This window comes from Rhincodon typus, chromosome 9 (genome assembly GCF_021869965.1).
Source record: "Rhincodon typus isolate 14 chromosome 9, sRhiTyp1.1, whole genome shotgun sequence".
In the NCBI taxonomy this organism is placed as follows: Eukaryota; Metazoa; Chordata; class Chondrichthyes; order Orectolobiformes; family Rhincodontidae; genus Rhincodon; species Rhincodon typus.
The window spans coordinates 67,418,432-67,432,409 of NC_063340.1; the positions used below are offsets into that span (position 1 = coordinate 67,418,432).

Consider the following 13,978-nt stretch of genomic DNA (forward strand, 5'->3'; position numbering starts at 1 on the left):
GAGTTGGAAGAGAAGGATTCATTGCTCATGCAGCACTTACACTCTGCTACTATTTCTTTGCTATATGTGGAGCACTCATTGAACTAAGGTCCTGTGTCAAAGTGCCAAGATGAATTCTTTCATTGCCCTCCTTGTTGGAATGTAACATGCTCCTCTATAAAGTGAGACATGTTCAGCTGTCATTTAGAATTGATGTGACTTGATTGTTCTCTTGATGAAGAAACTGTTCTATTCCTTATGTGCCTCACAGATGTTAATTGTCAGCATGTCTGCTGGACCCAGCCTCAGCATGTGTGGTCATCTCTGTTGCTGTCTTGCAGTGAAGATGTAGGGAGATGGAAGACAAACAGATACACCAGTGGAATCTGAACTACCTCCTCCATGTGAAGAGGTCACAGCTTAAGGGTCCTTCAGAATAATGATGGAGACAAAGGAGGACCACAGTGTTTCATCCTTGATGCCTGAAAAGAGAGGTCCCCTTCTGGTGGCCATCAAAGTGACGGCTGCGTTGAATTTTTATGTGACTGGGTCTTTCCAAGGAGCCATGGGGATCTCTTGAACATCCATCCACAAATGTATCAAGACCTATGACCAATGCTATTTGTGCCAAATCACATCAGTTCATTTCATTTCCATGAGAGGAGGTCGGCGCTCTAGCCTGGGTAGTAGATTGCAAGGAATGGGCCATAACATTATGCGGCTGAGTTCATCAATACAAAAGATCCCATTCCATCAAGCTCAAGTGATCTGTGATCATTGGTACTGCTTCTTAAAAGTTTGCACCCAGTACCCGGGGAATTGCCATTATTCCTACATCCTTGAGAACAACTCCTGCTGCATTTGAGGGCACTGATGCCTTACAGCACGGTTACTAGGGACAACGGCTACTCTCTACAAACGTGGTTGATGACTCCATTATGCAACCCCTGCCTGAGGTGGAGCATAGATACAATGCAAGCCATTCCTTGATGGTGGAGCAGGCAATAGGGCTCCTGACGATGAGGTTTCACTGCTTGGATCAATGAGGACAGAGTGTGCTGCATAATTTTAGCACATTATGCTCTGCACACCTGGAGCTGGCAATGAGAGGGGAGCCAGAGGAGTCTTCCAAGGAGGAGGATGAGCATCACCTTGTTCATGACAGAGTGCAACTGCGTCAAACACTGTAAACCAGAGTGGACCCAATTGTAAACCCAGTTTCAGTAGATGTGAGCTGGATGTAGCGATCACTCATTGATTGTAAAATACTGTTTGTCTTCAGAGAGAGAAATGCAGCCTCTTATTGTTTAATTTCTGTTTGCTCTTGGTTTCTGTAAATACAAGTTAATTTTTTGCATCATTTGAAGGCTTCCCCGTATGTGATGGCCCCCACAGTTGTAATAAGATGCTGGGCTGCAGTGAACATGGGGAAACAGTAACAGTGACTTAGTGGGTTGTAAAGTGAGCTTTGCCTATGGACTGATGAGGTGTGTGGCTCAGCACATAGATGGCAATTGAGGTACGAATCTGTAGTTGGTATTGCAAGGTGTTAGCTGTACCATATCTATGCTTTGAGTAGCACCAGTTCATGGGTATGTGGCCACTACATAGATGGTGAAAGAATCTTAGAACTGTACAAGTGCATTTGGTGGCTAAAGGAGAAGATGCATGAAATGAGGGGGATAAATGTGTGAATATATTGTATTTCAAAAAGCTTAAATAAGCTGCTGTGAGGCAATGTGATTTAATATTGACTTCCTGCAATTTTATAGAAGTGCAGAAGACATGCCTGAACCATTCCAGTGGCTGAGTTACCTCACATTTCAGAAATATGGAGTGGAAGTCCTGATGGTTAATGAATTTTATGGTTTAAATTTCACGTGTGTCAATGGTGAGTGTTTAAGAAGTTGTAACGAAATAAAACGGGATGAAGTTTGCACTTCATTTATATAAAATTAACTGGGTTGCTGTAACATTCTAGGCTGCCCACTTACCTTCAAGGTCATTATTAAGTAGAGCCATTTGTTTCACAATTGCTACATATCAGAAAGGGCATGTTTCACAAAGTTTTGAATAATCAATTAAAAAATAAAATTAGACATGGGTTTTGCTGACTGTGTCGCATCTGGCTCGCAGAGTTTAATTAAAAGTTTTCATAGTTAAGTGCTAAGAGTTGGCATGTTAAATAATGCATTTAGAAATTAGATCATTAAATTGCCAGGTTGTTTTGCTGTTATTTAAAGTTGTGGATTTGATAGTTTTGAAATGTGGTTTTTAAAAATGATTTTAAAATTGAAAGCTTTATTTTTGCCTAATGCCCAGAAAAGGGTTGTGTAGAAGGAGAAACGAAATACTGGTTCCAATGAAATTGAGTACAAAAGTTCCAAGATTTTCATAACAAAAGCTGCTGGCGATGTGAAGTGAATGTGTCAGAGTCCAGGGAAGCTTTTGGGTGGAGTGCTGGCAAGGGTGCCTGCACTGTGATAAGAACCTGTTCTATCCGCCGTGTCTCCCAAGTCCTTACCTCATCCTTTCACGCCTTTCAAAAATTTAACAATTTACATGTTCTTTATTTCATCACCTGATAACTAAGATTATATCAGCTTTCCAAAAAATCCTCCCATTTTCCCTTTAATTGTACTTCACTCCAGTAACAGATCCTTTCCTTTATAATTCAATTATTTATTCATTTTTTCACTTCTGAAGAAGCACCCAGTCCAGTACAACAATCTGCCTGTTCTGTTTGTAAATGATATTCTGTAAGGATATGGATTTATTAGAAAGTGATAAACACAATCTATTCTATGAACTAAGGAGTGCTTTGCTTTCAAAGATTTTGGTGGTACCTCGCACAAAGATTAATGCAATATGGTTACCAATATAGTTAAATATAGAATCATCTTAAATTTAGAATATTAAAGTTAAGCAAAGCGACGTGATTCTGGAGTTGAGGGGTGTGGTTAAATTTCAAGGGTTCTTCTTTTTCCAGATATTCCGTGCAACCTGTGAAACACGTATAGCACTGATAAGTCATATAAGTGAACTTCATGCAAATGAACTTTCTCCTAGCTTGTTCATTATCTTTGATTGGTATTTTTGAAAGAATGCAAATTGAGGCAGCTGAAATAACTTTTTGTAATATTTATATTTTCATCACATAATGTTCATTCATTAGTACTAAGTATGACCATCATATATAATTGTTTCAACATTAACTAAGATATAGGATAACAAAAGTCCCTTTATCATTAAAAACATTTACAGCTTTTGTCTTCTATCTCCAAAAGTAATTGCACCAACTTGTATCTTGTAGCAGCAAAATAGTTGTTTGTCAGTTTTGTAGGCAGGTATTGTAGACAAAAGTTCATAAAAGTTTTATTTATAATATGTAATGTGAGATTCCAAATCACTTGTAACTTTTTTTTATATTTATACCCACAGGTGAACAATCATCTCCTAACAACACAAATGTTCCTTGCTGGTTTACACAAGGAATTCAGTACCTTGATTCGACATACCCTGGGGCACCTTCCAGATTTGTGTTTGATTTTCTAATACTGTATGCTTTCTTGCCTGCTCTAGTTATCCTCGGCATTATCAGTTTCAAGGTTAGAGATTTAATTATCCAGAGGCACTGAGAACAAAGGGCTGCATCTTGAGATGCTTACAACACTCCTGAAAGAATGTGAGGAACTTAATTTTGCATCTTCCTTCTGATAGTTTTCTCTTTTCCTTAGACTTCACCTGCTGTATTGCCTCCAATACTTCAACCACATGAGTGTTATTTATGTTTGGACACTGGATAATATTGTCAGGCTGGTCAACATCGCCCAGCCAGTTCAAATCTGTTCTCAAATATGCATTTCTAAGAGGGATGGTATAGAGAAGAGGAACCCTGACATTTTTTCCCCTTTTTATTCCACCCTGACACCCTGCTTGCCACTTCAGACACAATCTGCTAATTTAGCACAGACTTGGAATCAATCGTAGGATGTTCTTGGTCTGTATGGATTAGCTTTTTAATGGACGTACTCACTGAGACATGAGAAGTTGGAAGAGATCCTTTATATTTAAACAGACATGGAATTGGAATCTCCAGTCATGCTTAAATGAAAAGTGATCCAGGACTCGGGTAAAATGTTCTTTTAAAAAAAAGTGGTGTGGCCCTTAATACAGAAAGTTGCATCAGGTCTGACAGCTGGCCATTGCACATTGGTCTCAAAAGATTTTGGGCAATTATCCCCAGAAACCCATTTCTAAACATTCTCTGGCACAATGATATCTATTTGATGTCACAAGGCTATTTTAACAAAAAATGTTATGAAAGCTTTTGTCTTTTAAATATAAGATTTAATTTGACCATGATTTTTAATAAAGATTTACTTTCATTCCATCTGGCAGGTTGCAAGTTGTACAGAGATTTATTATTTAATGTGATATTCAGCAGAAGTTTTTAGCATAATTGTTTTGAAAATGTGGTTTTGAAGAGAGCACATTACTACTTGATCAAGAAATGGTTTACATTTTGGTCAAATTATATTGTGATTTGTAAAACAAATTGTGTGAATGTGAACATATATAAAATAAAGCTCATTTATCCCAAGGGTAAATTTTGAGGCACATTTTGTTTTATGTTCAGTTCAAATTTTACTAGTCAGTCAATATCTTTATGGATACAATTCTCCAGATATTTGGTCTAATAGTTAATAGAAAGCTGTTCTAGTGAAGTGTAATTAATCTGTTCTAAAAGGCTTTCCAGGGTCTATTTGAGAAGGTCTTTCTACATTTAGTCAACAATTAATTGGCTGTAAAATTCTGAGAAATATAAAGTGCTATAGAAACTCAAATCTCTATTTCTGGAAAACAATTTGACAGATATGTCAGTGTAGTTACCTGCCCAAAGATGGGTTCTATGCTCATGTTGTGACACCTCAAGTTCCTGCACTTTCTCTTTGATGTCAAATATGGGACACTTTTAACTTATAACCCAATAAGCAATATGACAAGGGAAAATACATGAGATGGTTTTCCTTGCCTTCCCTTGCTTTAAAGTACCACAGCTTTAAGAGGTGTAGTTTGTTCTGTTTTTTTTTGAGAGGTTGAGACAGAGGTGACAAGCAGTCTACTCCACACCAATAAACAGCTTGAGAGCCCTGGGTACTTTTTAAAAGTTGGAACAATAGAAGCGGCATGAATGGGTGGAATCACCTCCTGCAGAACCAGGGTTTTATTTTAGCTTTCAGTAGTTGCTGGGGTCTTGAAGCTGGATGTGGAAGCTATTATTCCTCTCTCTGTTACAGCTAAAAACTGGAGTTCTCTCTGCTGCCAGAATTGCATGTGGGACAATCTATTTTACTGAATTGGCCTTTGCCAAGAGTGTGTTTATGGCATGTTACTATATTAGAACAGTTGCTGTTTCGTAGTTAAATAATCTGTTAATTTTTCTAATAGAGTTAGGTTATTCCTATTCTTCTTTCTTTTGTTTGTACTTTAACTATAAGCTGAGTAGTGTAACCAATCAAATTACCTCTGGAACATAGCACCTTACACTTGCCTTTAAATAAAATTTAGGATCTATACTATCTCCTTGTTATATTTGAAGGGGATTTGGTCTGGTCAGTAACAAATTGGGGGTTCGTCCGGTGCCATGAAAGCAAATTTTTTACTTCATTCTCTTGGATAAAGGTTCCTGCCAGTATCCTTTGTGTAAGTCCAGCTTCGAAATACAAGTTGCTTATCTCACCTTCTCAATACAGTCTTACAGCCATTGAATAGGATATGAATCAGATTTCATAACTAAAGGAAATACAAGGCCCCTTCCCAAAGGACCTCTAGCACATTCTGAGACTGTCCCATGGGATGAGGATGACTGTTTATCAAGCTGGTGTTGAGAGTCCGGAGGAGATTAAACAGCTCAGTACTGGAGCTGCAAATTCTGCTACAGGTGCAGCAGGTGCTGTCTGCTGAAGTGGGTGGGCGGACGCATTGAAACAAAATCCTTTGCCTATAAGCAGCTACTCTCACTTGATGTTCCAGCTCTTTTGCTGTCATCTGCCAAAAAATAATTGGTTCCACTGTTCACCATAGTTTGCAAGTCTGAACATGAGACCTTTACCTGGGCTTGGGATGACTTAAAGGACAGGGACGCTCATCCTGACATCTCAGATGACACCACTACTGCTAATATGCTACTTCTGCATCTGTCACTGGTGTATCAAAAGAAGTTAAATCACAAAAATCAGCTAATCTGAACAGTGAGAGATAGTAAGAACTGCGATGCTGGAGTCAGAGATAACGAAGTGTGGAGCTGGAGGAACACAGCAAGCCAGGCAGCATCAGCCCCAACCCGAAACATCAACTTTCCTGCTTCTCTGATGCTGCCTGGCCTGCTGTGTTCCTCCAGTTCCACACTGTGTTATCTATAATCTGAACAGTTATCTTTCTTGCTTTTCTCTAACTTCCTTCTTTTGCGCTAGTGCCATTTTAAAGACAAATACAAACAACAGAAAAATTCTCACATAGCCTTATCTTTCAGTTACACCAAGTTGCATTCTCTTGTTTTGATACAATAGTTCAACCTGCCTCTCACTGATCAGTTTGTGATCAAATGATCCATGTTCTCTGATTATTTTTTCCTCCATTTCTTTTTGACATGCAACATTTTCAATGCAGAAGGAAAGCAGGGGATCTGCTTTTATGCTCTGGTGCTCGAAAACCAGAACTTGCTTGAAGATCCATGAGAGTTCTCCTTCTCAACTTTTGCTCATCTCCTGAATTTGCACCTATCCCTCAACAGGTAAGGGTCCTGACCTGAAACGTCAGCTTTCCTGCTCCTCTGATGCTGCCTGGCCTGCTGTGTTCCTCCAGCTCCACATTGTTATCTCCGACTCCAGCATCGGCAGTTCTTACTATCTCTGAATTCATGGCATACTGTGTTGCAGAACATTGGAGCCTCTTACCCTTCATGCCCCATTCTGTGATTTGGGCAGCATTTTACAAGTTAAATGTACTTGACTGGGAAATGTGGATTGAGTCTATTTACGCTGGAAGGGGGTGAAAGGGGCCTCACTAAACACAACAACAGCCAAAATTCACACCAGGTTTCCAGCTGTTTTCTTTTTGAAGCATACATTAATGTAAACCTTGTGTACACTTCCAATTCCAGATTTCAGTTCAGCTTTTTATCACTATACCTTTTGCATGATTAAGAGGAACATTTACACAATAAAACTTCCTACTGTTCTGTTAAGTAGCACAATTTTGTGTATAAAATATTTCTCATTCTTAATTTTTTTTTCTTTATTCACTTATGGGATGAGGGTGTTGCTGGCTAGGCCAGCATTTATTGCCTATGCCTAATTGCCCAGAGGACAGTTAAGAGTCACCCACATTGTTATGGGTCTGGAGTCACATGTAGGCCAGACCAGGTAAGGATGTTAGTGAACCAGACGGGTTGTTCTGATAATGGATTCCCAGTCATCATTAGATTCTTAATTCCAGATATTTTACTGAATTCAAGATCCATCATCTGCCATGGTGGGATTCGAACCCGGGTCCCCAGAACATTATCTGGGTCTCTGGATTAACCGTCCAGCGATAATACCAGGAGGCCATCGCCTCCCCTTGTAATTAGAGTATTGCAGATTTTGAAAAAAATCAATCATTTACAGATGAGGGCATCACTAGTTAGGCAAGCATTTACTCTCCATCCCTAATTGCTCAGAAATTAAGAGTCAACCCAAGTGTCTGCAGTCACACATAAGCCAGATCAGGGGAGGACGATCTCCCTTGAACAGCAGAAATTATGGTGAATTATAGGGATGTCTTGCTTCAATTGATTGATTTTGAATTATGTTCACTTCATTTCAAAATTTTACAGGCACCAACACTTTGAAACATGCCAAAAGTGTTACATAATATTTCAGTGTTTCCTGATGTGAGTGTACATATAAGTCTCATCACTTTAAATTATTGATTTTGAAAATAGGCAGAGAAACAAATGTCTCCATTTTTAATAAACACCAAAAAATTAAACATTTATCATACTGAATATGGATTATTGAACATGAAAAATATACAAGGTCACCAAAAAATGAAGTAGAACTGAAAAATATACAAGGTCACCAAAAAATGAAGTAGAACTGAACTACGTTAACATATATAAAGAAGTAGAGGAAGATAGCATGTTCAAATGCTTCTGTAAATGTTTAAATACTGTCAAAAAACTTTTCACTAAAAATACATAAATTACGCACTTTCAGAACTTAAATGCAAAAAAATGCTCCATGCAAATACTTGAAGTGAAATTATCTTCGTATGTCAAATTGCATCACTTTCCATGATTTGGAAGCATTTCTTTTATATTGCTCAAGCTCCTGAAAAAGTAAAATTTGAGGAACCATGTTTGTTGGCTCTGGAACAACTAGTGCTTCAAAAGTTGAATAATTTAGTAATAGAATTAAACAAGACAATTGATAACTATAAATTCACAGGTTAATGTGTACGACTTTTTCTAAACTTAATTCAATCAGAGAGAAGTAGATGGCTAAATAATATACACGCAGTCAGAGATCTACAGCACAGTAAAAGTACCTTCGGCCCATGGCGCCCTCCCAGTCAAAAACAACCAGCTATTTTAATCCCATTTTCCAGCTGTTGACTCATAGTCTATTATGCCTTGGCATTGCAAGTGCACATCTTGATGGCACTTGACATTCCATCAATGACTGGTACAGAATAAAAGGTCTCTGGTGTCTCCTCGGGCTCAGGAAACAAGGCTTGCCAACTGAATCATCTGGTGAAGCTAACTCCAAGAAAATATACTGAATATTAAATCAGTATGAGTAACATTTATAATTAACTAGGTGAAAATCTATTCCTCATTCTCATCCTTGGAAATCACATTTTTAAGGGTACTTAGTAACTCAAAAAGCCCGATTGGAAAGAAATAATTCTTCTGTTGAACACCAAAATAGAACTATTACTCGTGGCTGACCTAGGCTAGTCCCAGCCTGGGAAAAGTTCTACAGACCAACCCTGAGCATGATTTATCTTTTCTTCCTTTTCTTTTTAAAAGGTTCCAGAAATATTATCATACACAACTGAATGTCTTTTTTGTCCCCATCATCAAATCACCTGTGATATTTCTTTTCCTTCTATTAACCCCATTGGGTCTACTTTATTTCCTTATATTCGAAAGTGCTCTTCCATTCACTTAAAAGTTTTCTCCCCATCACCAAATCACCATGACTTTTTTTTATTCCCCGTCAGTAACTGCCACCAGTAAATCACTCGTGTAGCCGATTGGATATTTATTGCAAAGCCTGTAAAGGGCAATGCTAACCATCAAAAGGTGAAGTAGGGAGAGCAGGATGGGATAAATCAAAATGGAATCGGAAGGGGGAATACAGCACTCCACACCCTGTGGTGCCCACCTCTCTCTAAAGGCATCAAGAATATTCATGGATGCCACACATTCGCTCTCCAAAGACATCTGAGCATGAACATAGCCACAGAAGAGGGGCAGGCAGTCAGTAGAAACAACCCCATCCATTGATTCTGCTTTATTTTTTGTATCCAGAAGTGCTCTTAAACACAACTGCACAGTTCCTTGACCCACCCCATCACTGAATTGCCATGACATTATTTTGTTTATAACTACTAACCGCTACAGGTAAATCAATTATGTAGCTATTCCTTTATTCATTAATGGGATGAGGGTGATGCTGGCTAGGCAGCATTTAATGCCCACTCCTAACTGCCTAGAGGGCAGTTCAGAGTCAACCACATTATTGTGGGTCTGGAGTCACATGTAGGCAAGACCAGGTAAGAATGGCAGTTTCCTTCCCTAAAGGACATTAGTGAACCAGATGGGTTTTTCCAACAATCGACAATGGATTGATGGTCATCATTAGATCCTTAATCCCAGATATTTTATGAATTCAAATTCCACCACCTGCCGTGGTGGGATTTGAAGCCGGGTCCCCAGAACATTATATGGGTCTCTGGATTAATACTGCTAGGCCATTGGCTCCCCTATTTGGATAATTACATGCAAAGTCCCATTAAGAGCAATGCAAACTATCAAAAATGAAGGGGATGTAGGGAAAGGGGAAAAGGGCTCATCAAAATGAAGTTGGATGGGGAGATAAAGCACTGTGGTGTTACCTGTCTTTAACGTCATCGATAATAGTGGTGGACACCACGTGCTCCCTCTTCAAGGACACGCGGGCACAGTCGTAGCCGAAGAGGGCAGTTAGCTTTTATGCACAACTGAGTGACTTGCCCACCACCAAATTGGGTCTGCGTTTTATTTCTAATCACCCTGTTCACTGATATCATTTCACACCTCTGAAGCAGGTGGGACTTGAATGCAGGCCTCCTAGTCTATAAACAGGGACACTACCACTGTGCCACGAAAGCCCCTTGGGTACGCTTTATAAAAGGCTCAGGTGATGTGTTCTAGCCAGGCAGGCCATTACCTGTTACAAAGAGAACTCATACCCAACAAGCTCAACAAGAAGAGGCCTTGTAGAGTTTTTACATGTACCAGTAGGCTGTCTGAACTGGATGCCTAGCATGGTCCCAGTCTAGGTTGGCAACTGAAGTGCTGTGAAGTAGGAACAGTTAGTGCATGAAATCCTAAAGCAAATGTAATTAGATTAAGAGACAGACTGAGAGTCTTGTTTTCTTTGTGTTTACTGTAGTAGCTAGTCACTGAACCTGTTCACAACAAGCTACCAAAGTACTTTAACAAAATAACACAAGTTTATTACATGCAAAAGAACATCACTGGCTATGTTACACTATAGAACAACTATTCAAAACATTCCTAATACAATTACCAGAAATATTCAACCTTTTATACCCATAATAGTTTTATAGATACTCAAACATCAATAGATGTCAGACCTGACTTTACACTAAAGCTCATTGTGCAGGTGACACTGCTTTAAATCAGTTTAATTTAAGCAAATTTCTGCATTAATTCAATGCTCTATTTTCAGTTTACATTCCTGAGACCCTTAAACTAGCTGCTAAGTCAGCTCACATTTGACCAGATATGGTTCCTTAAACTCATATCTTCAACAGTTGTAGGATGCCTTTCCGCACAGCCTTTTGCTTCTAGAGTTTTCTTCTGGGCAACTCAGTACTTCCCCCTCCCCCACCTCAGTCCTGACTGCATCAGAAGCTAATAACATTACTGCTGTTAAGGATCTCTTCTCTGACTGAATCTACACAGTGCCTGCCTTCTTCTGGACTATTATGACTTTTTGTGTGACTGGGTTTGTGTCTTCAGGCACCCTGGTACCACATACAGAACAAATCTAAAATGAAATTAAAAATCACATTTTGCCTTCATAATGCTTAAAATTCAAGTTAAACATGGTTTTTCTACCTCAGTCCCCAAGATCTCAAACAATAAGAATGTATTCTAAACCTGCATCATGCAATTTCAAACTGACTAGAGTAGCCTAGTTAAATACACTTGAAATCTCAACAATATGGGAATAAGCAAGAAATAAGCAATAATATGTCAAGGGTTATGGGGCAAAGACAGGAAAATGGAGTTGAGAATCATTGTTGAACAGTAGACTAGAATCAATGGGCTTAATATCTACTTCTACATCTTATCATCTCATTGTACTTTTAGAAAGAGGGATCTTACTGTAAGCAAATTTGGATCCTGGATTAAAGCTGAAATACTTGTTTAAGCGACATACCTTAAATCTAGCCAAAAATAAATGTTTTGATGTGAAGTTTCCAAATAAGTCTCATTTACATGTTCCTACTTTCTATCAAAACTGAAGATTACATTTTTATCTCAATATTCTAGGAAATAGCACTGACAGATATATATCCATCAAAGCTATGAATCTTGTTTTACAATCTGGTTGTATGTTGCATTTTTATTGTAAATTAATGTACACTGTTAAACACACAATTCATTTAATGGATTACAAAGAGATAATGCAATGGGTTACTAAAGGACACAAGGAAGTTCTCTTGGTTTCTTGTACAGCAGTGTTATATCTAATCAAAGCCAAGTCATTTTACTTATCTTAGTGAAATCTGACACTGTTCAAGATAGTTCTGACAGACACATGCACCATAGCAGACAATATTAGAGAGCAACAGTAGTTAATACAAGTAAACAGTTTCAGAAAAAAAGACGTTTTCTTCAAAGTATACAAGTTGGGATTGCATTCCTGAAAATTGAGAGTTTGATTTCATGTATGGTTCTGTAGGGCCTTCCTTAGCAGACAAAAAAAATTAAATCTGTACCTTTGAAGTTGAAATGCAGTCCTTGAAATGACTAACTTCCAAAGTGAAATGAAGTAACTGTTCAAATAAAATAAAATGCCTCTATAAAAAGATGGATTTAACGTTTCACTCAAAGTACCTTCTGTAGTGTACCACCATCAAGAGAGCTGGTGGGTGGGGCTGCTGCTGCCTGGGCTTTTGCCCATCCTGCTGTGGACTGCTGTTAGGGCTCCTACTTGTTCCTGGCCACATCATAGCCGCTGCCTGGTAGTGCCTTTTTAGGGGTTGGGGCATTCTTCTTGCTGGCTGCTGTGTCTGGGATCTGGTCAGGACTCTGTTCAGTGGGGCTGCTCCTCGTAGCTGGCTATGGCCCCAAGACCTTTCATCCCCTTTTCCCGCTCAGCAGGGTGATAGCTGTGCACAGGCTCAATGGCATTTCTGTCCAGTCCTTCCTTTTAATTGTGTCCTGGGCTGTGGGTGTCTGTGGCAGATCATGGCTCCCAGTCAGTACAGCAGCTTTGGGTGAAGGCTGGTGGCTTCTCTGGGTGAAGTTCGGTGGCTGCACTGTTCTACTGACAGGGGCCCTGCTTCGGAAAACTGCCAAGCTCAGTCAAGTCCAGTGCCCATGGCCATGGGAAGAGGGATGTTGTCCAGCACAGTCGTAACTGGCATGCCATGGAATCACAGAATCCCTACAGTGTGGAAGCAGGCCATTCCGCTTATGGAGTCCATACCAACCCTCCGAAGAGCATTCCACCCAGAGCCACTCCTCTACCCTATCCTTGTGACTTTGCATTTCCCATGGCTAATCCACCTAGCCTAGACAACCCTGGACACTTTGAGCAATTTAACACGGCCAGTCCACTGAACCTGCACATCTTTGGACAGTGGGAGGAAACCGGAGCAAACGCCCGCAGACATGAGAATGTGCAAACTCCACACAGACAGTCACCTGAGGGTGAAATCCTGGTGCTGTGAGGCAGCAGTGCTAATCATTGAGCCACCGTGCCACCCCATAGACCAGGAAAAGGAGGATGTGGCTGCCAAGTTCAGTCGGGGGAGATGTGTCATAATTGGACAGATCCTGGAGATGGCAGCAGCCTGCGCAGTTTCTTAGGATGCCTTTGGGTATTGACTAAGATGTGACTAGGGGGGGCAGGTGGCAGCTCTGGTGGGTAGTTGGTCAATCAGGTGTTCCTGTTGTAGATCTTGGACAGCAGTCTTGAGAGAGGTCTAGGATTGGGAGGTTGGGAGCTTGGGAGCAGCCTCAAATGTGCAAGAAGGAAGTCATGCCAAAGTGGCACTAATTGGGTCAAGTAAAGTACTACAGAAGACTAATCTCATGATGCTCAATGGGATTTCTGGCACTATTAACTTACTAATATTAAAATGAAACAAACACTAAATGGGGCAACTTTTAATGCAAACATCCTGTGTACAGCCAAAATTTATTCACTTTAAACATGCATTAGATAGTCATTAAAATATTCAAAAAGAAAGAAGCATGACATTTCAGATAAACTGCAGTAATCAAAAATAATTACAGACGATAAACTTGAAGGGGGTTATTAAACTTTTGTTCAAGGCTACTATCACATGAAATAGTTTATCCAATTTGAGTTCATAGTACAACTGGGATCATTAAATCTCTATCATTCAAGCAAAATTACACAGCTATTTACCTTTGGACAAGAGTATTGATTGACTTTTAGGAAGGTAACTAGGGAACAATGTA

At 39.6% G+C, this 13,978-nt stretch overlaps 2 protein-coding genes across 3 annotated transcripts in view; one reads left to right on the plus strand and one right to left on the minus strand.

Annotated features, from left to right (window-relative positions):
- abcg5 (ATP-binding cassette, sub-family G (WHITE), member 5) overlaps positions 1–5,554 on the plus strand; it is a 38,168-nt gene extending 32,614 nt beyond the window's left edge. The window contains exons 12-13 of the mRNA XM_048601043.1: positions 1,752–1,870; positions 3,421–5,554. Of these exons, the coding sequence (XP_048457000.1) occupies positions 1,752–1,870; positions 3,421–3,617 (316 nt within the window). The 3' untranslated portion in view covers positions 3,618–5,554. The remainder of the gene's footprint in view (positions 1–1,751; positions 1,871–3,420) is intronic.
- A 2,422-nt stretch (positions 5,555–7,976) lies between these two features.
- The window catches only part of dync2li1 (dynein, cytoplasmic 2, light intermediate chain 1), a 31,292-nt gene continuing 25,290 nt past the window's right edge, over positions 7,977–13,978 (minus strand). For both annotated transcript variants that reach the window (XM_020534670.2, XM_048601412.1), the window contains exon 13: positions 7,977–8,354. In XM_020534670.2, the coding sequence (XP_020390259.1) occupies positions 8,286–8,354 (69 nt within the window). In that variant the 3' untranslated portion in view covers positions 7,977–8,285. The remainder of the gene's footprint in view (positions 8,355–13,978) is intronic.